Here is a 26,509-nt window from a genome sequence, read left to right as displayed (position 1 = left end):
CACCCCATTTTGCCAACAGTGCCATTTAAATCATTAATGAGAAGGAACACAAACAAAATCTAATTTCTAAATTGAACTTGTTGAGACAGGCTATACCTCAGATACGTTTTCAGATATTGCATTTTAACTTAAATTATTAAGGCAGCACTTACTTATGAAAGTTGAAACTATTGTACAACTTATAAATAACATAAAATAAATATGCAATAATCAAATCATGAATTGCTCATCAAATGCTGAGCAGTTTATTATAGCAGTAGTATTAATAATATATAATATATTAATAATAATAATACGGCATTGTAGTTCATTCTTTCTTTCTTCCTTCCTTTCTTTCTTTCTTCTTGCATGTGCAGTTTCTAAACGCTGGTTGTAGAGCGTGGTTGTAGTGGGGACTTTTATTTTGACATTTCTCCCTGGCTTCAATGACGTTACCTTACATCGTCTACAGCTCCTTCGCTTATAATGCACTTCTGCTATCTTTGATTTCATATTTCTGTCGTTTGTGTTTAATCTGGTAAGGAAAACCTTGTTAAATATCATTTTTAATTGTATGCATATGTTGGCAAGTGTACGAGACACAAAATTACAAAACGCTGCATATGATTTTGTTTATTAGATTTCCTGATGTCTCACATAGAGCAGTTTATTTGATGATTGTGTTTCGGCTGATTACAGCTTGTAAACTAAATGAGAAATGCAATTTGACATGCCATCGTAAATTAACTTAGCTACATTAAAACTGGTCACTATGCTGATATTGTAGATTGCATCTGCTGAAAACAGTAGGCTACCTGTAGACAAATTTATTATTATAGTAAAATTATTAAAAACCACTGACTTAACTTAGTGCATAGTGAATGTTTAACATCTTAGGGTCTAATGGGCATAGAATTGAGCTTTATGCAACGTAAATAATATGCGTATTTTGCTGCTGGTTTGATATCTAGCTCAAAGTGATTATACGGTTTAAATTAATATGGTAATATATATATATATATATATATATATATATATATATATATATATATATATATATATATATATATATATATATATAACAGCACGATTGCTTATATATAACAGTTAAATGCACAACAACAAGGTTTTTTTTTCTCTCAATATTATTCTTAATCATTGTGGACAGCTATGCTGCCTGTAGTGGTGGTGCATGGAGGTGCTGGTCATGTTCCTAAAGAAATAGCTGAACTCTCTACTATCGGTGTAAAGGAGGCAACCAGGACTGGGTATGCCATCCTCCAGAAGGGTGGAAGTGCCATGGATGCTGTAGTTGAAGCAGTGGCCCTGATGGAGAACAATCCAAGATTCAATGCAGGTACCCATCAGTTAACTCTCATATTCTCAGACTTCTTGCTTAATACCTCTACAACATAAGTAGAAAACTCAGTTCATGCTCATGTCATAGGTCGGGGGTCAGTGCTAAATGTGAAGGGGGAGGTAGAAATGGATGCAATGGTAATGGACGGCAGGACACTAGATAGTGGGGCTGTTTCAGCGGTCAGAAGAATTGCTAACCCCGTGCAACTGGCCAGGCTTGTCATGGAGAAGGTATTATTGTAAATTGCACAACATCTTCACAAATACTGTACATAACCACCATGGGAGAATTAAAAAAAAAGTGTTAATAGTAGGAATACTAGGCTATATGATATCTGATGATTTATGAATACATTTAATGCAATCATTAGTTGATTTTACCACCGTTTACATTTTAAAATAATCAAATAGTAATGTGAATGATGTCTGTCCTCTCTCTGGAGACCAAACACTTGTGTCTGACAGCTGAAGGTGCATCTAAGTTTGCCAGAAGCATGGGTGTACCAGAAGTGCCTGAGGAGTCATTGATCACAGACTATGCCAAGATGCGCTGGAAGAAGAACCTGGAGCCAGATGCCAACCCTGTGGAATGCCAAATGTAAAGCTTTTATGTAATGAAAACTGGTACAGAGTGCTGACATATTGTTTTTGGCATAAGATGTCTTATGTCTGAAACTCCTACTAAGAAGAAAGAGTTGCAGTAGTAGTTAAAGAAAGATTAAAAGTACCTATATGACTTATCTCTGAAACTCATAGATTCTAAACACACTAGCGATAATGAGTTTGCAAATGTTATGAAATTGCAACACATGCCTTGTTTCAGTGTTTATCTAATTTCTTTCTTTCTGATGAACTAGCTACCAGAATAAATAATACATTTTGTTTGTAAATCCGTTTTGTATGCATGCGTTTCAGGGGCAAGATGGGAACAGTCGGAGCAGTAGCTGTGGACAAAGACGGGAACATTGCTTGTGCCACATCCACTGGTGGAATGATTAATAAAATGGAGGGTCGCGTGGGAGACACGCCGTGTGTTGGTAAATCCAAACCTGCTGCTTTGTAGTGTCTGTTAAGGGCCTTGATCTAATTTTCACTACAGTACTCCATTGTTAACACTTTTCAGAGAAATCCCCCTACAAATGGCTTTACTTATAACTGTTTCTGTGTATTAAACTGAAATAGAAGAAAGTATTTTAACACTGAAAAGATTTAACCTTTACTTTGACTAAAAAACACCTAAGCAGCTGATATGACAGGGATTGAACTCTGACCTTTTGACATGTAATAATCTGTATAATTTCCAGCTGCTCAAGAGAGCTTCTTGTCTGCTGAGTTAATGTTCAAACCACAGATCAGCACACCACATCACCCTCCAGATACACATTCTCTCAGGACACAGTTTAACCCGTGGGAATCACGCATACACACTAGTTAGTGATAGAAACAGAGCTGGGTAATCAGGAGAATAGACTCTGCTGGTATTGTCTGATTTAGTACAGTAAGAGAGCAAATAAGCGAAAGTGTAAAAAGACAGCTGCTTTATTTTCCCTTTATGCAGTGAAAATTATCAGGGTTTGCCTCAAACAGGTGAAAGTTCATCTGGAGCAAACGATTTGCTGAGTGTGAGTGTGTGTAAAGGGAAGATCTCACTCTGGATCTGTGTTGTTGTTTTTTTGTCTGATTTTCAGGATGTGGTGGTTATGCAGATAATAATATTGGGGCAGTCTCACCCACAGGTCATGGGGAAGCCATCATGAAAGTCACGCTGTCCAGACTCATTCTCTTCCACATGGAGCAAGGCATGTGTTACAATATCAGTACAACTTATTCAGCATAAGAACAAACAAAGCTTTGTGTTCTTTTTTCTTATTTTTTTAAATATTTTTTTAAGTGAATAAATTACTATATTTATTATAGAGAATATTAATTTAAACCATGAATAATCAAATTTATTATCAGGCTTTTTACTTTCTGTGATACTTTATTCTGGTCAGCTGTATGTAGCAGTTGTATTTTTAATCTTATTTTTAATAATATGATACTTTTAAACTGCAAGGACCTATTAAATTGATCAAAAGTGACCGTAAATGCTAAAAAAAAAATAAAATTAAAATTAAAAAATTATTTTAAATAAATGCTGTTCTTTTGAACCTTCTATTCATCAAAGAATGCAGAAAAAAAGTATCACAGATTCTGGCCAGCTTTGTCATTACAGGAATAAATTATATTTTAAAATATATTCAAATAGAAAACAATTATTTTAAATTGTAATAATAGTTCACAATATCGCTGTTTTCCCTCTGTTTTTGATCAAATAAATGCATCCTTGGTAAGCATAAGAGACCAACCCAAACTTTTGAATTTGTGTATTCTATCACTGTCTAGCGATAGTGAAATATATTTCATGTCTCCCGTATTACTTCTCCTTTTCCTACTAATACAAGTTATAATATCAGTGTCTCAAAACAAGCCACTACCAGAAGTAGTAAAAATAATATTGGAGGACATTAATTTTAATATATAGTACATGGTGAGCAAGAAATAAAAACATTGCTCGGAATAACTAGGAAGTTATAAGAGACAACTAGATTTGGATTGAAAACAAAACATGTTAGATTATAATTAAACATGTTAGATCAAAAAGTAGTTACTAGAAAAAGTAACTATAACTATTGATTAATAATTTAAAACTGAGCATAATTGCAAGAGCTTTGAATCACGATGGGATCAAAATGAAGCTGTCTGGGTTTATGTTGTGATAATGCCCTTTCTATAGTACATTATCATAATTATCATCTTATATAAAGAAAAGTTAATCTAGCCATATGACCGTATGATATCTCTCTTCTTGTGTACTGTGCACTTGTAATCTGTAGTTTTATTGTTGCTGCATGCCATCTACAGTATAAATGTCACATCTTGGACCATAAATCTGTCTGCATTGTAATACTGATCTAAAAGCAAAAGATATAGACATGAGCTCATATGAACGGTTTGCATGTGTTCATAATAAGCTATGTGACCAATTCCTTGCAGCATTTTGTGAATAAATAGCTTGAATTACTGCAGCTACACATTAACTGGAGATCTAGGGCCTTATTAAGATGCTCAAGTCTGTTTAGGTAAACATTGCTCACTTCATGAGTCGGAGTAAAAACAGTTTTAGTCAGTGTAACATGGTCTCTCATTAACCAGTCAGTATGTGTAGTGTGAGTTAGCCATTGTTTTCTGTTGAGGTGATCTGTGTGTCTGCTTTTGCCTTGTGTGTGTGGAAACAGAACAGGAAATGTGTTTTTGATTAAGCTGATCTATGTGTGTTGATATGGGCAGGGTGTTGATAAGATTTATTTGGTTTCATCTTCCAATCAATATGAACCACATCATTTAAAGGAATAATTCAACCAAAAATGAAAAGTTGCCAACACTTTACTCACCCTCAGGCCATCCGAGATGTAGATGAGTTTGTTTCTTCATTGAAACTTAGCTCTTCATTGAAACATTACATGCTCATCTTTGGATCCTCTGCAGTGAATGGGTGCCGTCAAAATGAGGGATTAAACAACTAATAAAAACATCACAGTAATCCACAAGAAATCCACACAACTCCAGTCCATCAATTAACATCTTGTGAATTAAAAATCTGTTTGCTTGTAATAAACAAATCAGGCATTAAAGGGGTCATATTACATTGCTAAAAAGGAACATTATTTTGTGTATTTGGTGTAATGCATTGTGTTCACGCAGTTTAAGGTTCTAAAAACACATTGTTTTCCACATGATGTACATTATTGTTGCTCCTCTATGCCCTGCCTTTCTGAAACGTGTAGATTTTTACAAAGCTTGTCATTCTGAAAAGCGCAGTGGGCTCTGATTGGCCAGCTATCCAGTGCGTTATGCAAATCTTCTCATACAGTGATGTAGACGTGGGGGCATGTTTGAAGGCGTTCACTTTTAAAAGAATATTGCTTTGGGTTTGAGTCTGTAATCTTTCCGACTTTACGGAACAGCTTTTAACACTTCAAAGACAAAAAAAAATATGAAAATTGCATCATATGACCCCTTTAAGACGTTTTAAACTCATACCGTTGCTTCCAGCGAAAACAAATCCTATCTCCATAATATTGCTTTCGTCTCGACTAAATCAGGAGACAAATATGCACAGATTAAGCAGCATTACATATGAAAGCAGTCTAACATCATTCTACACAAATATGTTGGATAATATGGTGGATTTTGATGTGAGAGGACAACAGGGGATTGACTTTTTGAGTCATTATTATGGACTTGTATTTTGGCCAGAATACCAAAATATGGCACCCATTCACTACAGAAGATCCATAGGTGACGATTTCTCCAATTCTGTTCTGTTGAAGAAACAAATACCTATATATCTTGTATAGTCTGAGGGTGAGTAAATTTATAGCAAATAACCATTTTTAGAGTGAACTATTCCTTTAAAAATTTGCTTCCTTATAATGCATTACATGTTCACATACATCTGGCAAGAGATCTGGAATGATAATACCGTGTACTATTAATATTGTTATTCCACTGCATTATTTATATTAGTAAATCACTTATTTGTATGATTCAGCTAAGTGTGTGTTGTTCTTTATTCTATAGGAAAGACCCCAGAGGAAGCTAGTGACCTGGCTCTTACGTATATGAAGGAGCGGGTGGATGGTCTTGGTGGGGCTGTGGTGGTAGATCCAAAAGGGACCTGGGCAGCTCAGTTCAGCAGTTTACAGATGTCATGGGCCGCTGCCCAGCAGGGCGAACTCCACTTTGGGCTGTACCATGGTGAACACTTTGTTGAGCCTGTACAAGAGAACATATAATGAACATGTTCTCATTTTTGGTTGATTATATTTTCACAGTAAGTATTGAATACAAAAGGAAATATGCCTGCAAATCAGTGTTTGTGTAAAATACATACATGCCTCATGGCAGTGATTAAGCATTATGCATTTTGAAGTTGATCTTCTCTACACCTAAAAGTAAAGCTATGTAAGTCTTAAATATATTGATTGAAAACATATTAAAAAACTACTGCAACACTCCTTTTTGAGGGCAGTGTAACTGTCCTTAGTGGTAATACTGTATATTCTCCACTAGATGGAGATATATGATTTTTTTTTGGAATCGAGTGAATTTAATTTGTTGTAAGGTGCAGTGCACATTAAAAGGGATAGATCACCCAAATTGATAGTCCTGTCATAATTTGCTCACCTCTCAATTTGTTCCAAACATGTTTGTGTTTCTTTCTTCTGTTGAATACAAAAGAAGATTTTTTTGAAGAATCTTAGTAACAAAACAAAAAGTAGATGGTAGCCATTTAATTCCATAGTCTAAATGTAGCTTCAAAATATCTTCTTGTGTGAGTAACTGTTGACATAATTTTCAATTGTAGATGTATAATCCATTAATTATTACTTGTAAAATAAATGGTATGCATTTTGTAGCTATAATACTACTACTACTAATAAAAATGTAAAGGGCACCTGTGAACCTAAGTCAGAATGTCTTGGCAGACTTACCAGATTGGTTTTTATTACCGATTTTGAAGAACATAAATCATGATTAATTCCTGAAGTACTTCAGCGTATCATTTCCTTCTATAGACTGACAATGTAAGTACGGTAGCTTATTAAATCGGCACAAAATATTTTAAACCAACAAATCATGTTTACATTTGAACAAACAATGCAGTAGTTTTGTAATAATCTATATTCTGTGAGTTTTTTTTTTTTTTTTTTTACGTTTTAAGTGTGTTGGTGTCATCACACTTTTTAGACCAATTGTGATGGCGAAACATCTGTCTGGAGGTGGAAATGTGCAGGAAATAAACTTGCTGTTATGGGTCACGTGTTATTTCAAGTTAACTGATAACATCAGTTCTGTTGTTTTCATCTACAGTGAAGTGAGGTAACGTGGCTCTCAGATCTTAATGCCCTGACCCTCATGACAGTTTAAGTACACAAGCTTTTGCTTATTGTGTCAACACACAGACAACCTTGCAAGTTCCAACTGTGAATTTTCTTTATGATGATCAACAACCCCCAAAAAAACAGTTTTTCTGCCCTCAGCGGTCAGCTTGTATTCAAAATATTCCACACGGGAGAATGCAAAACAACTTCAGCTTTTGTCCTCTCAAAAACACAGCCGACAAGTTATGACCTCTCTGTCCTTCTGTGTATTATTTAACCCTTTAAATGTGCTGGAACATAAAATAATATAAAATAATAATAATATAAAAAAACACTTTTATAGAATATCCCATGAAAATAGTGTAAAAAGATTAGTGTTTACCTCAAGGTAAATAACCTTTGTTTGGCATGGTGCCATGTTACTTTTGGATAAAGATAAAGAGTTGATGCCACAGATTTTATACCACTTTATAGTCACTCAATTTGAATAGTTCCAGGGACCCCCTTTTCAATATTTTGTTATTTAAATATTAAATTGGTTTCAGTTAGGGGGATGGTGGGTTAAACTCAGGATTAAGTGTATTATAGTTATCTAATTGAACTGCATTTATTTTGGAGTGAAAATATGTAGCCGTACAACACAAACTACAAATTTACAAATTTCGAATATCCAGAAATGTAAAGATTAGGATTGGCACGAAATCAGATGCAGTGCACTCTAAATCTATATTTTGCATTTATATATTTAACAGATGCTTTTATCCAAAGTGACTTACAATAGAGGAACTTTGCCAACAATATTCCTAGTAAAAAAATGTCAGGTTTATTTATTAGAATGCTAGACTAGGAAACAAGCTAGAGCAGAGGGGAAATGCAAAGAAAAGGATGTTTTATTAACCTATTTTAATTTAATCGTAATGCAACACATTTGTTTAAAATATTCAAATATAAAAGCACAGCGGTCATGGGGGTCATTCAGTGAATTTATACGCTGGCACCATCATGGAGACGAGCGCTTCGCCTGCTGATTGGTCAGTACTCGAAAGAGATGACAGAGAAGGGGCGGGCCTGAACGCAGGAATCCGCATAGAAAAAGTCAAGAGTGACAGATTGGCCGGAGTCGGTGACAGTTTGAGCTCGGACGACAGCGAAGTCAAGCAGCCCCCATTCTTACATTTGCCATCTTACAAAGCTTTATTATAGAATCTTAACATCGTGTTTACACTGCAAAAGAGCGACGCGATGCTACAAAACTTAAACCAAACCGTTAGAATAATAATTGATTATAACGGGCGCTTTCTATTTTTGTCGCGTCGCGTGAGATAATTACGTAATTACGCACTTGTGGCGGTTCCCAACAGCTTATACAAATAACGTAACGTTGCTCTTGTTTGCTTTGACCAAAAACTTTAGTTTTAGTGAAGTCAAAGACAAGATAAAGTTATTTTCAAGACGCAGAACACGGCAAGGATCAGTCTAAGTGGAGATGACATCCTTTTTGGACATTTATATATTTTCTCTCAAAGTATTTGTGCTGTCAGCGCTGGAAGAAAAGTCACGGACATCTGCGAAGAAGTCTCCAAAAGAACGTTCATCAGACGGATCTTTCTTAGAAATACAGACATTCTGATTGTAACTTGGGTGAGTTTATCTTTATGCTGCATCAATAATTTGCATCGTAGATTTATTTCAAAAAGAAAACTGCAAAGTAAAGGAGGCAGTCCAAGTCTGCTCAGTTGTGTCCAGGAAATGGCTCCCTTGTGGAGAAAACAAAAAATTGAACTGTAAAATACTATATATGAACTTAATCTATGTTTTATACTTAAGCAAAATGACACGAGCAGGAGATGAATATCAGCATTGTAATTTTTCCATGTAAACAAGAGGCCACAAGAATTCACCACTTTTAATGTACTATACTACAGGCGGATTGTAAGGGTTACAATAATTAAGATACAGTACTAAATAATTAATATTATAATTGGCCAGTTTGGATGTATGTATATGCCAATTAAAAGGTTACTCCACCCCAAAATTGAAATTTTGTCATTAATCACTTACCCCCATGTCGTCCCAAACCAATAAAATCTTAGTTCTTCTTTGGAACACAATTTAAGATATTTTGGATGAAAACCAGGAGGCTTGTGACTGTCCCATTGACTGCCAGGTAAATTATACTGTCAAGGTCCAGAAAAGTATTAAAGACATTGTCAGAATAGTCCATCTGCCATCAGTGGTTCAACCATAACGTTATGAAGCGACAAGAATACATTTTTCTACGGTAAGAAAACAAAAAATAAAGACTTTATTCAACAATTTGTCTTCTCCGCATCACCGTAGCGCCATTTTGGAAAATATCAACTGAACGCAAACTGCGAACACTATTCTGTGTCAGCTGCAACACAAGCAATTTTCCATTTCCTGCTCAGTACTGAGAGAAAACCACTCGGAGAGATCAGTGGGGGAAAACATGGACGCTCTGACTTTAGAAAACCGCTGATCTGTTCAGGTAAAATCAACCGCTTCCATACACCTTAGTCAGGGCAAATGCCGTATTTGATTTTATGCAGATGCTGTGAGGTGAGGGAAAGTTTTTATCAAAATCGAAAGATTTTGTCTTCTGAAAGTTACTTTGGAAAGATTTTTTTGTCAGCTGAACATATGGCATGGCATCTTATTACCACAGACTGTATAAAAACATGGACGTAGTGTCCGTTACATCACCCGTAGGTTTCCAAAGAACGTTTTTTTTTTTTAAAGCTCAAAGTGGGCAGAGTCGGCTACCGCCATCTTGGCATCGTGTAAGCATGTGTCACTTCCAGGTAATTGAAAATGGAGGGCATACATCTGTATAGAACAGACTGTAAACATGTTTTTTCTGCTGTAAAGTTGGGCATTTTAACCTCTAGCGGCCGGTTGAAAAATTACAATTTGTCACATCCATGACTTAAAGAAAGTATATGCGCTGCCAGTGTTGTGTAATATTCAGTTCCTGTGAAAAACTGTTCCAGCTGGTGGATTTTATATAAATATTTATTAATTTTTCATATTGTGGGTGTGTCCTTTATACTGCAGTACTAGTTACCACCAATGACAACTAGGTAGGCTGCTAAAAAAAATTACATTTATAAAACGCTAAAAATCAGAGTAAAAAAAACTATATTAGCCTGGGTTAGAACAGTTTATTTGCTTCTTGTTTGCTCTGCTGTGTGCCTGTAATTAATCAGGCAAAACAGCTCAGACAAGTTATCATATTATACAAATAGTTTTGACGCTGTTGCAGTTAATGCTTTAATGCTTAACATTCAAACATCAAACATGGACAAATATTTCCAGTTCCATTCATTTGTGATTTGTCTCGAGGGCCTTTCGCACCGCTTTAGTTCCAGTAATAAATGTACAGTACTAAAATACTGGGACGATTTTGCGCAAACTATTTCCCAGTACCATTTAAAGGGTTGCATTCGCACTAACTGTGTAATAGGAAGTGACATAAACTGGTCAACAGCCATGTCATTTGTGCACGGTGTTCAACAACGTTAAAAAAGAACAACGTTAACAACAGGAGGATGGAGATCGGAGCTGTGTTTTTGTTGTGTCTAATGGTTTTCATAATAATGGACATGGAATGTCCACATATACATAAAGCAATTGAAAGAACGGAAAGGAGGACTAAGAATCTCCAATGACAACTGGCAGTGCTACATTTGCTACAAGTGCCTGCACTTGAGCGTCCGTCCATCTATCACTGTTCATCATAATTGCAAAATAAGTTGACACAATGTTTACAGTATTTTTACACACCGTTTAAAGTCATGGCGGGTGAGGGCATTTTCGAACCCATCTGGCCCATCAATCAGTTGTGCTGGTTAGACCCTGCTCCGGAGTAGGACCTAATTTGGTTATCAAAAAAAGGCAGTCAAGTACTAAAATCACACTTAGTTCCTACAGTGCGAAAATGCCCAAAAGTGGGTAGTTCCACAAGTAGTTCTGGTACTATGAAAAGGTTCCCCCGGTGCGAAAGCCCTAGGGACACGCCCACAATATTCACGCAAACTCCACCCGATACAATAATTTTTAACAGGAACTATATATTACCCCGAACAAGCACATCAGTGAATTAAATGTCAGTTTAGCATTTTTCTTTTAAACCAGCACTGCATAGCCTAGATTTATGCTTTCAGTTTGAGTGGAAATCTTATACAGTATTACAGTTAGTCGATCTAAACAGGGATTGTGCATTAACAGCTGTCAACAATGTTGGTTACACAAGAATTTCTTTTATTCCAAGGACAATGCATATTAACATGACAAGTCAAAATATGCCAGAGTTAGCCAAGAGGCTAGTTTTCATCTGAAGTCCTAGGCCAGATGTACAACAGGCAACCTGAAAATACAATGCAGATACAACAATTTAATCAAACATAACAGAATATAACAAATATAACAGACCCTACAGTTTCCGAAAGTAACAGGAAAAAAAAGAAAAAGAAACACAGAAAAAAAAAAAAAAAAAATTAATGTTGACAAATTTGCATACTAAAAAGCCAAGTTTTAAAAGAAGAGCGAAATTCATTATAACTATTTATTTCTCTAACTGACGTTGGGATGTCATTCCATTCTTTCGAAGCTTTAATCGAGAAGGCAGACTGACTAAAAGCAGTTTTCCTGAAATTAATATCACAGTCCCTTCTAAAAGTTCCTCTAGTGAGACGACTGTTTTCTGATCTTAAACTCAGAAACTCACTAAGAGGAGGTGGGGCCAGGTCATTGAGAATTTTATAAGCTAAACAGCCATTTGAAAACTTAACCAAGTTTTCCCAACTCAACAGATTATATTTTAATAAAATCTTACAGTGATGAAAGTGACGTGGTTTCTTATCAAAAAATTTTAACGTTTGTTTATATAAAGTCTGTATTGGGAGCAAGGCGGAATGGTTGGCCTGAGACCAAGTAGTCAAACAATAATTCATATGCGAAAATATCATAGAGTGCATAAACATTTTGGCAGCTTGGGTAGACATTGAATTCCTAATATATCGGAAATTAGATAAATTAAATTTTATTCTCTTAACAGTATTTGAGATCTGAGAATTAAACTTAAGTTTGGAGTCAATGATAATACCAAGATATTAAAATTCTGAGACAATTTGAATTTTTCCACCATTAATAGAAATATCCGGATCAACTGCAGAGTTGGTGGTTTTACTAAAAAACATACCAACTGTTTTGGAAAGATTTAACTGCAGGCTACAGTGATTTAACCATTCACTAATTTTAACCATAGCCTTCGTAAGTTTGGCTGCCACTGCTGCTTTTGATGTTCCATGTATATATAAAACAGTGTCATCTGCATACATTTGAACTCTCACTTCTGGGCACGCACTTGGCAAGTCATTAATATACATGCAAAACAAAAGGGGGCCCAATATAGACCCTTGAGGCACTCCAGTGGACAACTGAAGAGGTTCAGAAAGATAGCTGCCAATACGTACAGTTTGTGATCGTTTAAAAAGATAAGATGCTACCCACTTTAGAGCATTATCTGAAAAATTAAAATGAGATAGTTTAGACAATAAAATATTGTGATTAACACAAAATAAAACACAAGTGAGCAGTCTGAACATAACTACACATAGCATTTTTTATTTTGGTTGCACACTTATGTGGACCCCTGTTTATAGCTATAATTGTCATTATTACAGTTATTGTCCTTGATGTGAACAGCCCTTTAGTCTTTGTACAGCAAAGCAGCAGGCCAGCAGTTCCTTTTTATTTTCTTCACATCTGTGCCACAGTACATTACTTTGAGTTATTTTCTATGCATCAGTGAAACAGCCAATCAATTGTAACCTCAGTGGTGCGCAAAGACGATATAAAAATCAGCTGATTTTGTGCCCATCATGTGTTAGCATTGTAGTTGTGATCAAGTGGAGAACAACGTGTTAAGACCTATTCATTAAACCCTTCATTACTGCATTTGACACATTAAGCAAGTAAGTTTGTCACATTCACTCTTCATTTCATGTTTCTTTTCTTGTTTCTAATTCAGCTTTGCAAAAGCAGCCATGGTAGAGTGTAAGTGTCAGGATGGCATGAGTTCCTGCTGACCTCTGAGAGTTAGCGTTTTCTGTTAATCAGTGTTCTGGTGACACAGATGACTTGTTTTCTTACTGTGAGGTCCGTGCCTAGAATCAGGGAACCGTGTTTAACTGCCCGTCGAGCATAAAGGAGTGTGACCTCCAGCAAGGTCAGAGAGGTCTTCGCTCATCTGATTCTGCTTCGGGTGGTTTTGGGTTCCTGGAAAAAAGGAGACAGAGAGTTAAAGCAATGTGAGTGAATGGAAAAACTGATTCTGTGTGAAACGGGTACAAAAAAAAAGTGTTTTCTCACGTCTCAGGAGCATCACACCTTTTGTTGCATTTAAAGATCAAGAAACACAAGACTGGGAAAATCAACACGTAAAAGAAGATCATTTTTTTAAATATATATATTTGCTGTAGTTGTTATCCATACATATTTTTATTTATTAGTAGTATAGACTTGTTGAAGAACATTCTCACAAATCAGTCAAATGCATAGCTAGTGTCCTCTGATTTGGTAGATGTGTTCAGTAGGTAACAAGTTGTGGTTACTGTTAAAGTCAGAGGAGGATCTATCTCACAGGGCATATGCCACCGTGAGAAATGCAGTTTAAGTCTGCATTACGGAAGAATGCTATTAGGCCCTTGATCTAGGGGAAATGAGAATAACGCTTACAAAGGCGGTATTTTCACAGTCTCACAAAGAACTGGACGATCACAAAAGACAAAAGGACTTAGACATTAGGACCAATGAATTCAGGCTTATTCGACAAATATCTGCTTTATTGTACTCTCAGTACAAAAACTGTGTTGCACATTCTGCATAGCATTAGCTTTAAACTGAAAAGTATGCATCATCTACCCAACATTTGTGCAGTATGAAAAGTGCCATTGTGAATGTCAGTAATCTTTTCCATACAATGAAAATCCATCAGTGTAATGCATCAAAAATAAACCAAGTCTGTCACTTGTGCCCTATCAAAAAATAGTGCCTCAAAGCTAATGGCAACTGTAAACTCACAGTGAACAAGACCATTGCCAATAATTGATGTGATCAGAGGCCTTGTCTGGGTGGAGGCTGTGTGTCTTTGGACTCACAGCCAGATCCCTTCCTTTTTTCTTTTAGTCTCGCTCTCTTTCCTTGCTCTCCACCCCTTCCCCCAATTCCCTCTCCCTATGTCTCTGCCTTACTACACACTATGCGGTTGCCAAGTGCTAAGAATCTGCGGAATGTGGGATTGCAGTGGTCTGATAAAGTTTGCTTTGTTCCCACTGTGACCTGAAAGCTGGGAGGGATATAGGAGGCTGGGAGTCAGTGCACTGCAGAGCAGACCCTTTACACAGTCCCAACACACTGTTAAGCGCACACGCACACACACACACACTGAGCCACGTCTCATTAGCAACCTGTTATTTGTCTTACAGTACATTCTACTGACTGCTGATGTGTTGATAGGATGGGGATGCATGTAACAAGTAGAATTTACATACATATTTGAATACGTAGGCAGGGAACATGTGATGCTCGAAAAATGGAAGGTCTTTAAATAGTCTGGTCATAGTCTATTAAACCAGAATTGTTTACTGGACAGAAAATACACTTAAGACAGAATTGGTGTCCAAACAACAAAAAAAAAAAAAAATATCTTTCTATGCCCCCAGATCTTGCCATTTTTCAGATTGCTGGTAAATATAATCAGTAAAAAATTTATATATTGAAATGCATATATGCATGTATATTATTAAAATTAGTTTGTAGTAGTTTAACATTTTGAGTGTGAAGTTGAATTGTGAAGCAAGAAAATCTGATTTGTACAAAAGATTGTCAGTGTGTCAGTTTTTACAATTTGATTACCGTAGTGAGCTAGAAAAAGTCCGGAAATTAATAGTTCTCATTGTTTTACATAATGTTTATTTATTTATTTATTATTATTTTTTGGTACTAAAATAAAATAAAGAAATGCTTTAATAACCTTAAGTAGTAAAGGGAAAGACTTAGTAAAAGACGCAGAAACAGCTGAGTAGATTTTGTAAATGTCAATGAATGATGCAGCACATCTAGTTAATTCAGAAACATTTTAAACAACCATTTCCCTAACTGAAAATCAGTTTTTGAATGCATATGGCCTTCGGCAGCAATAGATTGCTTCCAGAGATAAGAAGATGCATGATAGAGAGAGAAAAGAGACTCACTCCAAAACTCCTATTGTCACGTTGTCAAAGTAAACACTCACACACATTTCCAGTTTTAGAAGCCAATTGAGTGGAAACACTGACAAGAAAGTACGACTGATGACAGAAAACGATGCTGATTTATTCATTTTAAGTTTTGAGTTGGCATTCCATGTACAATGGGGTTACATGGGTTACTTCTCTCAGAGCTCCAGTCTCAAGTCTAGCGCTGAAGGGAGTTGAGAAGCTCTTAAGGAAATCTGCCATCTCAGCCCTCGCAATGGAGGAGACCTAACAGCTTAGTTTAAAGAGTAAACAGAGATAGACGCTTTGTGATTGGAGGGGGTTGGCAGGAAGCTGCTCTGCTGTTTGTGTTTAGGAGACGTTTGCAGTCAGCAGAGATACGTTGCTTGTGAAGCTTTATTAGATTTTTTTTTTTTTTGTGGGAGAGTCATGGCAAAACAAATGACAGCCGCTGAGTTTCCAGTGTTTTCAGTGTAAATATGACATGTCTCTTCTGTCATGGTTACCAGCCCTCATAGTGTCACAAGGTGGGCCAAACCTAGCCGGAATAACTCCCTTCCCATGGACACATCTGCAGTCTCATCAAGTAACTCAAAGATTTTAGTTATGTTTGTTAAGTTTTTGTGTCAGCGATGGCACAATTTTTAGTATATTAGGGTTACAGTGTCAGGTTTACGTATCGTCTGCATATTGGGTAAAAAGTCAGCTGGCAGTACAGGCTACTGTAAACATCCTTGACTGGAAGCTGGTGCTTGAGATGGAGCTTTCAGTCGGATGTTTGCAGCAGCCAACTGCTATTACTCTCACCCAGAAACCTGCGCTAGAAGAACATGGATACATCCACTGGAGCAAACCATTGGATTATAAAGTTCAGATTGTTTAGGTCCAATTACTTCTAGTACCACTCTTATACGGCAAGCTGATGGGCCACCTAAAGTCCATCTGTCTGATGCATGTTGTGCACAAAACAAGAAAGCAATATGTAAACGATAAGCTTTGGCCAACAATTTGTGGGATTTGAAATGGAATGGTTTTTATACAACTGCCCTGGGATTTATTTCTTTAATTTATATTTGTAATATATTTATTTGAAAGAGTTGTTTGGCAATCCGTACAAAGAAAAATAAGTTTTTATATGTATTTCATATGTATTTGTTGAAGGAAATAGCTTGTCAAACAGACACGGAAAGTTAGTTTACTATGCAAAACTGTTATTCAATCATAGCAGTGGGTGTTTACTTCCAAGTCTTCAACGCGGCATGCCCATAAAAACCGAGCGTTTCTCAAGGTGGCCTCAAAGTCAGGGTAGAAAATAACCTATTATTTATTGATTTTGATGTTATTGAATCTAAAAACCACCCAAACGTCAGAAGACTGTGGTGTTTACAGAATCTCAGCTAATACACGATCAGAACATTCAGCCATTCTGATAATGGTCCTGGCTCTTAAATGTGGCTAAATTGATAACTTCAAGGTGTTTGGCTCACTGTATTAATATTTAATTATATCAACAGACTTGATGCATGTTGTGTAACACGATCGTGACCCACTGATTTTTGTGCTGCCCTTCTGACTTTGTACAGTTTGTACTGTTTAAAAAATGCATAAGCATTTCTGTCTGTGCACGTGCCTGTTTAATTTTGATATGTTGGTAAAGAACATCTGGCTTTTGATGCATTCATTTAGGTTAATTAATCACGGGTTACAAAGTTTATAAAAAACTCTTGCACTCAAACTGCAAAGAGGACAACAATATATGCTTTAAGTCACGTGAGGTAAGCCCAACCCAAATCTGATATTAAACTAAAAGGTTTTAACACCTTCTGGCATTTATTTATTTATATTTTTTATCATATATACAAAACAGTGAACAGCTGACTGTTTCAGCCATGCTGCTTTCGATCCACAGCAGCTGAAATAGCGTAGCAGTGTGAACTGAGATGTGCTGAAATGGATCCCTCTGTGGCACGTCAAGAGCAAACAGAGGTTTGAGAATGAATCCGTCTGAGGGTGTGCTCCACGAACGAACATTGTCCCTAGAGTCCCAAGAGTTGCCATTTGTGTCAGATTAACACTTTCAGTCATATAAAACACATTCCACCTGGACACCTGTGGAGCACTAAGACCCAGATTAGCTGAGCTGCCTCTCCTCATACAGTACTTCTCAGAGTTTCAAAGGCTTGTAACACAGATCCCGAGAGCACAGGACTTTCTTTTTCCCACCTCTTACATGAAGGCTCCCATGGGGCGTGCGATGAAAAGCACAAAAATCTGATCCTGAAGAACAGCTTTGGGTCAGCAAAGTGAAAACTTTCAAGCCTACAAAGTCCAATCACCGAACCAGTTGATAGATTAACAGTAAAATATAAAATGTACTTTTAAATATTTAGATTTGTTTGACCATTTTTTATGTGCAGACTACAAGGTTTGCAAATGATCTGACAACACTCTTCTGTTAATGTGTTGTAAATGTAAAAAAAAAAAAAAAAAAAAAGTCTCTTTGGAAATATGTCTTTTGTGACATTTCTGCAACATGATATTGCATGGCCTCTTGCACATTTCGCAACATTTTCAAAGTGAAATATCCAGTGAGTGGCTCTAAAAGCATGTCCAGTTTTATACAAAATAGATGAACATTTTAATGGGTTGGTTACTGTATGTATTGCAGCAGTTCAATTAATGTCTGGTAAGTGGTGCTAAAAGATTCATGCTCTGTCACTTTTAAAATAACGTACCACCGACACTAAACGCGACTCTCAAACTGACTGTTATTAACAAAAGTAAAAGTGTGATCTAAACATAATAGCTAAAGTCACTCTGCCATGTAGCAAGTTTACTATCTCAGAAAAGTTGTATATATGGAGCTGGTTTGAAAATAACCTACCACCGGCACTAAACCAGATCCTACCCTAAACCTAACCGATAGTAATATTAAAACTAAACACAATAAAAAATAAATTAATGTCATGTCATTTTAGCAAGTTAACTACTTCAGAAAAGTCATACATATGGGCCTTGTGATGCAAATGTCAGAATTTATTAGCTTATAAATCATGCACTACGGTAAAAGTGTTAGAGGTAATGAAGTAGTATTGTGCAAGAAACCTCATAAAAATCTGCCTCTGTAGTCATTTGTGAAAAGGAAATTCACACTATTGTTTTAGCTAATATGTGTGGGTGATCTTTACATATTATGTTGGGATAATTATTTTAACACTGAAAAAACAATTACTACACCTTTAAGGTTAGAAATTCAGCCGGTTCCTACAACAAAATGTAATGCATGTAGTAGATGATTTCACAGGTCTATGATATTTCTCTGTAATAAGATCATATTTCAACAAGTGTTTCTCGCTTTAGTTGGTTGTCACTTTATCTACAATAACTGACAGATTTTATGAGCACCCAGTTTCAGCACTCTGGACAGCTCTCTTAGGTTGACCCTGCACACACCCTGTCCTGGGGTGAGACAGTCCTCAGGGACACCCACTGTGATGAAGCAAAATAAAGTAAATGGAATTAAGCAGGGATTTCTAAAATTACATTCGGATCTCATTATTGTTTATTTATTGTGTTAACAGGCAACAGAGTTTACATTGTGTTAAGTTGGCTAGTTAGAAATGTTACTGGAATAAGCTAATTGAATGTTATAGTTATACATGGTATAGTTATAACTAATTCTTCTTTAAATATGGGCTAATGATAAATTGTGCTGTATTGTTGAATAAGCTGTAAATTGGTGTTTTATACATCTTAATGCATACGAAATATTCTGAAATTTGCTATTAAAATACTGGACAAGAACACAAGGATTGGTAAAATAACACTGTCAGATAATTAATTTATAAAGTTGAAAATAATCACGAAAATGATTCAAAAATTGAGCACCGTTTTCCATTAAGTGTAAGTTACAATTTTTTAAATGGCAGAACATCATTAGGTTTTGTATCCAAATCATGTCTAATGCAAGGCCAGTCACTGTGTAGATTAGTAGAATTTAAACATTTTGTAAGGAAACTCATGCTTTGGTTTCTTGTTAAAGAAATAAAAATGGAGAAACACAGTACTGTAGCAGTAGTTCAGCTTTGTGTGACTGCACTTACTAAGCCTTTTAAAAATCATTCTTGTGTCTTTTTCCAGCCCCACCAGTTTAATCACCCTGTCCCCCCAATTCCCCTTCCTCGTAAACTCAATCACTCTTTTCTTGTCCTCCACCCCTCTTTATGCCCATAGGCTGGCACCAAGTCTGATGACTTTTCCCAGAAGATTCAGTGAAGACATAGAGAGAGGGAGCAGAAAGAGAGCCTTCTTGTCCAATAAGAGGAAAGAGGACTGAAGAATGTAAAAAGCTCCCATTCAGGCTGGTTCACAGGGGCTGGGAGCGGCCACATCCTCAGTAGGGAGGAGGGGTTGACGCTTTCAGGATGGTGGTCTAGGGTTCTTGGACAAGGGCCAGGAGCGATGCAGAGGCTCCTCGGATGACGCTGGTCCGTGGGAGCGTCCAGTGCCCCCGCCTCTCCTCTGTCCCTTAGGACATCGTCTCTTCACATTTTATTTACTCACACAAACAAACTCTCCCAGCAGTCCTTCTACTATCAGAGCAGAACCAGCCAGTAGTGTGCATGGTGAGAAATGAGTCTCTATTAATAGAGCAGTTAGATTATCTCAAAGACTAATGACTGGCATGTCCAGATTCCTGAAAGGCACAGCAGTGACGTACTTTCATCCACTGGCAATGATCTAATTTCCTCTGATATTCTATAAATTCAACTTGTGGTTCTCTTTTTAAAACAGTTTATATTTTATTTGCACACCATTATCATCACCTATTATAGTTAATGAAACCATTTATATGTAATGTTTATTCATTTAGTAAACTTTTTATTTTTATATTAAGCGACTTACAAATGAGGATCAAAGCGAGAAAAAAAGAAAATTAAAATGACTGAAGTAAAAATAAAAATTGGCATAAATGGGAAAATGTATAATGTCCAAAAATTAATTGTAGTTCATATATATATATATATATAACACATAAAAAAATCTAAATATATAAACTCAAAATTATAAAATGTATAAAAAATTATAAATAATATAAAAACTATTAACTAAAATAAACGTAAAATAAAATAAACACTAAATTCAAAATATTAATAGCCTGCTTAAGCATTCTGCTTGTATTTGCATTGATCGTAATGCAATATTCAGGTATTCTTGGGTCAAGAAATTCTTTCCTATCTAAGCCATGGCCAGCCCTCCATCCCAGCCTGTCTTGGGAACCCATATGAGCTTCAGGGAGTGTAAACATCCTACACTCTCAGCTGGAGCCCAGCCCGAGGCTGGGAGTGGGATGTTTGCGCTCTCTGGCTCAGGAACGCCACGCTCGCTATGGCTGCACTATGAAGGGGAAAAGCTTACTCTGAAAAAGTCGTCTAGATGTTCTCATCTTTTGAGTCACAGTAGACCTGAAATTACATCTGACCACTTTGCAGGAATATACACTGGAACTATAATCCCTGGAGTAGGTAGCAATCACCTAACTTTAGGGTACTGATTAAGTGCACTTGTTTGTGTTGCTGTTACTTAAAATCAATGCAAAAAAAAAGTACAGAAACAGAAGGTTATGCAAAATACAGATATTAAGAATTGGCACCAATTAATGAGTGTGAATTAGAATTAAATTATCTACACACCACAGAGGCTGAACTGTAATTACAGGAAGAGAAATGTACAGAATTTTAATGTATAGTCATTGTGTGCAAACCTTATGTAAAGTATGTTAAAACGTTCAGGATATAAGAAGACATCTACTTCCTGGACATTGTGGCTAGATTTTGAAGTGGATACGAGAGCTTTGTAACGCACACAGGAAGTGAACTCCATTGTGAGCTCTGGAAGGGCTCTGAGGGTGAGTGGCCTGTCATTAAGCTGTTCAGGCTGAATTCTAGGTCTCTTTGAAGCTTTCTGACCCCACAGGGTGGGACAACTCTGTTCAACTGCAAGCGCCCCCACCCAGACAGAGCTGCCGATGGAATTGCCTGAGAGGAAGTGACTATTTATACCCGCTAAGGAACAGAGAGAGGCACCCTTCCGATGGGCGTCTCTCCTCTTGCTTCCTTTGACAAATTCGTTAGGACTGCTCTCATGAAAGCTAAACCCAACTCCACAAAGATATGCACAACATCCAGTGCTCTCAAAGATATTTGTGCACACACCTAACTGTGTTTTGGTAACCACTCCGCATTCTCTCCGACTCCAATGACCTTTACCCCCTTTTGCTTGGTGATGTCATAGCTTAAGCATCTCTTAAATGTGGCCACTAGGTGGCAGGCTAACTTCAGAAAATTCATACTTTGCTTGGAAAGAGTACACACACACAAAATGTTAACTAGCCATCTTTTAGAAAAAGCATGAAATGTTAAAACCTCTGATTAAGCTTTTCCTGTCAACTGGAGGAATCAAAACAACTGAAGTATGAAAACAAAGACATAATTTATAATTAATGTCGCATCTTCCCTTCTTGCTTTGCTCTTTGAACTGACTCAGCAAATTCTTCTCTTGATGACAGTTATTTTCATCTGACTGCAAGAGAGCAACTGAATTTACACCAAGTTCCTTTCAAATGTTTCGAACAATAATCTGACCCCACAGCTGGAACGGCAATGGGAAGCTATGTTATGTGTAAAGTAAAAACATTATTATAGTAAACAATGCATTGTAAACAATAAACACATAAGGAGGAATGTTCTGTGTTGTTCCTTGTTTGTTTAATAAACCATATGCAGCTGACTGTTTGACTCTGTTATTACTGTGGCCTCTTTTTTTGGTTGGCATTCTTCCTCTGTGAAATGTTGACTTGTTAACTCAAAAACATGACGACAGTCAGTCGAAACCCTGTATTTAGTTTCTGTCAGCATAGTAATACTTAGTTTCGGGGGATGTTACACTCTCGACCACACGAGGAACTAAAACATTTCAGTGTTGTCAGAGAGGTTGCAGCATATAACACATCAGCTGCACAAAATTCTGAGCTGTGACAAAAGCAGTGACTAGAGCAAAGTTCAGAATAATATTTAATATCATACATATACTGCACAGTAAGTGTGAAACTAGCCCAGCTAATTTGACCTTGTATACCTGATTTGACCTTAATGTAATTTGACCTTAATAACACTTATATCACATTTTAACCTCATAAATTTTTTTATTTAAAAACTTTTTTGTGATGCTATCATTGCGATTTACATTTAAAGACATGCAAACAAATAATTGCTATTAAATACAATGGACTAGAAAAGTTTGAGACCAATTGAAATGGGATTCCAAATCTAACACACACACATAGGTTACATACACACACGCGCACACACACACACACACACATAAATATATATATATATATATATATATATATATATATATATATATATATATATATATATATATATTGGCCATCTGGCATACAATGTAGGGCGTTTTCCCGGTGGCCCGACACTTTTTGGGGCCAATAATTTGCAGCGCAATTGTTAGTCTTCTGTATGCTTAAAATCCAATCGCAATGATGAGGTAGCTATCTTGCTTTGCCTATAGCCTAAATATGGCTTCACCCCAAAAATATGACGATATATTTCGAAATCTGTAAACAGGACATTAACATTCTTCTAATTTTAATAATAAAAAAATATAACTGCTCGTGCTACATGTATGTAGCATTTTTGTCTGGACAGTTATTAAATTGGAGTGGTCACTTCTCATTTCTGATGTCTAGATTACTTATTTATTTTTAAGGTCAGTTCAGTCTGTTATTTAGCAAATAAACAGCTTTTTCATGTATTCTTTCATTCTTGCTTGTCTCTTGCTTAAAGAAAAAAATCAGCAGACGGTATCAGAATCTTCCCATTTGCTGGCAATCGGAATTGTCCATACGATTTTGAACATAGACTACTGGTAAGTTTCCTCATACAGTCATAACTTTGTCTGTCTGTTAACAGCATGTCGAGTGAGTATCCTGGTCCACTTAAAATGGTATACATTGAGTGGTTTATGAGGACACAAATGTGTATAATGACATGTGTATTAAACAGGTATTACAATATAAAGGTGGTTTATTAGGACACTTCTTGTGTCCCTGTAATTGAAAAGGCTTTAAAAACATACTAAAGGTGTTTTATTTTTATTTTTATTTTTTAATCTAAAAATGCTAATAATTTTCTGTGAGGGTAGGTTTAGGTGTAGGGTTGGTGTATAGAAAATATTGTTTGTACAGCATAAACACCATTACACATACGTGTGTGTATAGATATATCTTTAAAAATACTTATTTAAAAAATAATGGTAAGACATTTAGAATGTTACAAATTTACATTCTAAATTTTACAAAGTTTCATTAGATGCACTCCTATGAGTCCCATCAGCACTTCCTCTTTACAGAAAACAGAAGTTTCCATCAAACAACATCTGGGGTTTCAAATCACAGTTGTCCCAATGGGGAATCAAAGTGAGAACACAAATCACAAACTGTTCTACTGTATATATATCACAGCATGCACAGTAATTGAGCTTTTTGTAAAAAATACATAACTGTTACACCCATTCAAACCCACCTCGAATCTGACACCATGTGTCTATATATATATAAAAAAAATTTATCAGAAAAGTGAGACTGGTTCTTTCTTGGCTAACTGCTAGTTACATTAAAAACACTAATTTGTTCAGAACTGTTTTATATCACGGTTTCATTGTAATTCAGTCCTGTGAAGGCAAAGCTGCATTTTCAGCAGCTATAACTCCAGTATTCAGTGTTACATGATCCTTCAGAAATCATTCTAGTATGCTACTGTACATTTAATAGGTCTATAGAGTTCAAACAATGAGTTCCAGTGCAGATGACAGATAGAAAGAGAGACTGAATGGAAAAGAAGAAGTCACCCTTATTTGTCAGCTGGATGAAATTCAAATACTGTAGTACGGACATTCCCTAGAACAGTGAGAAAAAAACAAAAACACCCATCTGCGTTAGATATATGACACAAACCAAAACTGCGACCTCAATCATGATAACTTACTGTATATTGTATGGGCTTATAAACCATGTCAAATAACCCCTGATAACCTGAAATATGAATGCTTATCCCATGTTCAGGTTTTAGTAAATTAGATGATGAGTTGTTTTTCATATTTTTCAGGATTGTTTGATGAATGAAAAGAACAGCATTTATTCAAAATACCATGCAACACTATAAAAGTATTTCCTATCACTTTTTATCAGTTGAACATATACAAATTGCTGAATTGACGTATTAATCTCTTTCAAGAAAACAAAAACATACTGACCCCAAACTTTTGAACGGTAGTGTGATTTGGCAAAGACACATTTGTATTCAGTCAAAATCTCTCTAGTAAATCCCTCCTAATTCACGGCAAACCATGGTATATCTGTGGGTGTGCTAAATATTTTGAAATATTTCAATAAAAAGGTGACAAGGATTTTGATTCACCCTGCCCTACCTGCACAAGAAAAAAGCATTTACAATTAAAAAAAAAAAATGTATGCAATATATAATGCTCATCATGTAGTAAGATAGTATTTCATGTTGATCAGTAAAAAGACACAGTGACGGCTTGGAAATCACTTTCAAGGGGCGTGTGGACAGCAGGTCTCTGTGTCATTCAGTAGGCCTCATCTAAACACCCTGACTGATCCATTCTCACCTGACCTGTGGCTGATGCCTGTTTTTCTGTATCACTGCTCTGAGCAGCACAGTGCATGTTGTACGTTTAATTGAGAGCTGTGGTATGAAGTTTAAGGCTGCTAATTGTATGAGACAACAGCTCAGTAAGGGAGATACACACACACACAAAAGCTAGATGAGTGAGTCAAGGGGAGTATCCGTTTCACAACACAGACCCCCAGTGTACAAGCCTCTCCTCCTCATTCTGTCACTCCCAATCAGTACGGCCACACTGCATTTAACACACATGAACCACACTGGAATAAAACATAGTCTTTACCAACTGAGGCAGAATGAGCTATTGAACAAACTAAATTAACACAGCTTCTCAGTTAAATAATTATTTAACTAATTATGAATAAGAAATGGCATAAAATGTATTAAATTTCCAAAAATTACAATTATAATCATTTAACATTTATATATATATATATATATATATATATATATATATATATATATATATATATATATATATATATATATACTATATTATAATCATGTTTAGATTATAGATAATAATCTTCACACACACACACACACACACATATATATATATATATATATATATATATATATATATATATATATATATATATAATTTTATTAATTTTATTTTATTTTAATTAGTTTTTTTATGCAATGCAAAGCTACGTTTTCAGCAGCCATTTGTTGTCTTTTTTTAATAGATTGTAATATATATATATATATATATATATATATATATATATATATATATATATATATATATATATATATATATATATATATATATTTAGTTATTTTAAGTTGTCATAATAGTTCTGTATATTTGGTCAAATTAATTTAGCCTTAGTGGCATATAGATTTCCTACAAAAACATTTAAAAAATCATAGCATACTGTATATACGGCCAGTTGAAGAGATCTCTATATTGTTACTGAATGATTACCATATTTACAGTACATTCCATTTTATTTATGACACTCACAGTTCAAATACATATAAATACCCACGTTTCAAATTATATCAAACTATTAGCATGGTACAAGTTCTGAAAAACAAAGCATTATCCTGGTAGTTTTTTATTTGTAAACAGAACATGGACATATAGGTCTAAAGCAGATTTAACAGGTTTCACTATGCTTCACACGGGCTCACTAATGTGATGATATCCAATCGCAGTGTGTTGGTAGTCAAACAGAAGGCACACAGGTACTGTGGTGAAGAAAACCACAGGAGAAGATGTGCAGGT

The 26,509-nt window shown here is 35.8% G+C and overlaps 1 protein-coding gene and 1 long non-coding RNA gene across 2 annotated transcripts; both read left to right on the top strand.

The window, feature by feature from the left end:
• The first annotated feature begins 378 nt into the window (after nt 1-378).
• Nucleotides 379-6,999, top strand: LOC113112645 (isoaspartyl peptidase/L-asparaginase). Its single transcript, XM_026278389.1, has 7 exons — nt 379-517; nt 1,148-1,336; nt 1,427-1,569; nt 1,782-1,936; nt 2,254-2,375; nt 3,027-3,137; nt 5,962-6,999. Exons 2-7 carry the CDS (start codon nt 1,150-1,152, stop codon nt 6,174-6,176), a joined length of 933 nt encoding a protein of 310 aa, XP_026134174.1. The 5' UTR covers nt 379-517; nt 1,148-1,149; the 3' UTR covers nt 6,177-6,999.
• A 1,361-nt stretch (nt 7,000-8,360) lies between these two features.
• LOC113112644 (uncharacterized) lies at nt 8,361-20,433 on the top strand. Its single transcript, XR_003293462.1, has 2 exons — nt 8,361-8,906; nt 19,778-20,433. It is a non-coding gene; the product is annotated as an uncharacterized LOC113112644 (long non-coding RNA).
• The last annotated feature ends 6,076 nt before the right edge of the window (nt 20,434-26,509 follow it).

Source organism: Carassius auratus, chromosome 13 (genome assembly GCF_003368295.1).
Source record: "Carassius auratus strain Wakin chromosome 13, ASM336829v1, whole genome shotgun sequence".
Classification (NCBI taxonomy): domain Eukaryota; kingdom Metazoa; phylum Chordata; class Actinopteri; order Cypriniformes; family Cyprinidae; genus Carassius; species Carassius auratus.
Note: the sequence above shows the minus strand (reverse complement) of the source record. Positions and strands in the feature narration are given on the sequence as shown.

What these genes read in the sequence shown, in the direction of transcription:
- LOC113112645 (XM_026278389.1), top strand. Translation starts at nt 1,150, where the DNA reads ATGCTGCCTGTAGTGGTGGTGCATGGAGGTGCTGGTCATGTTCCTAAA. An exon ending in CAATCCAAGATTCAATGCAG is followed by an intron (nt 1,337 to 1,426) that starts GTACCCATCAGT and finishes CTCATGTCATAG; the next exon opens with GTCGGGGGTCAGTGCTAAAT. An exon ending in GGGAGACACGCCGTGTGTTG is followed by an intron (nt 2,376 to 3,026) that starts GTAAATCCAAAC and finishes TCTGATTTTCAG; the next exon opens with GATGTGGTGGTTATGCAGAT.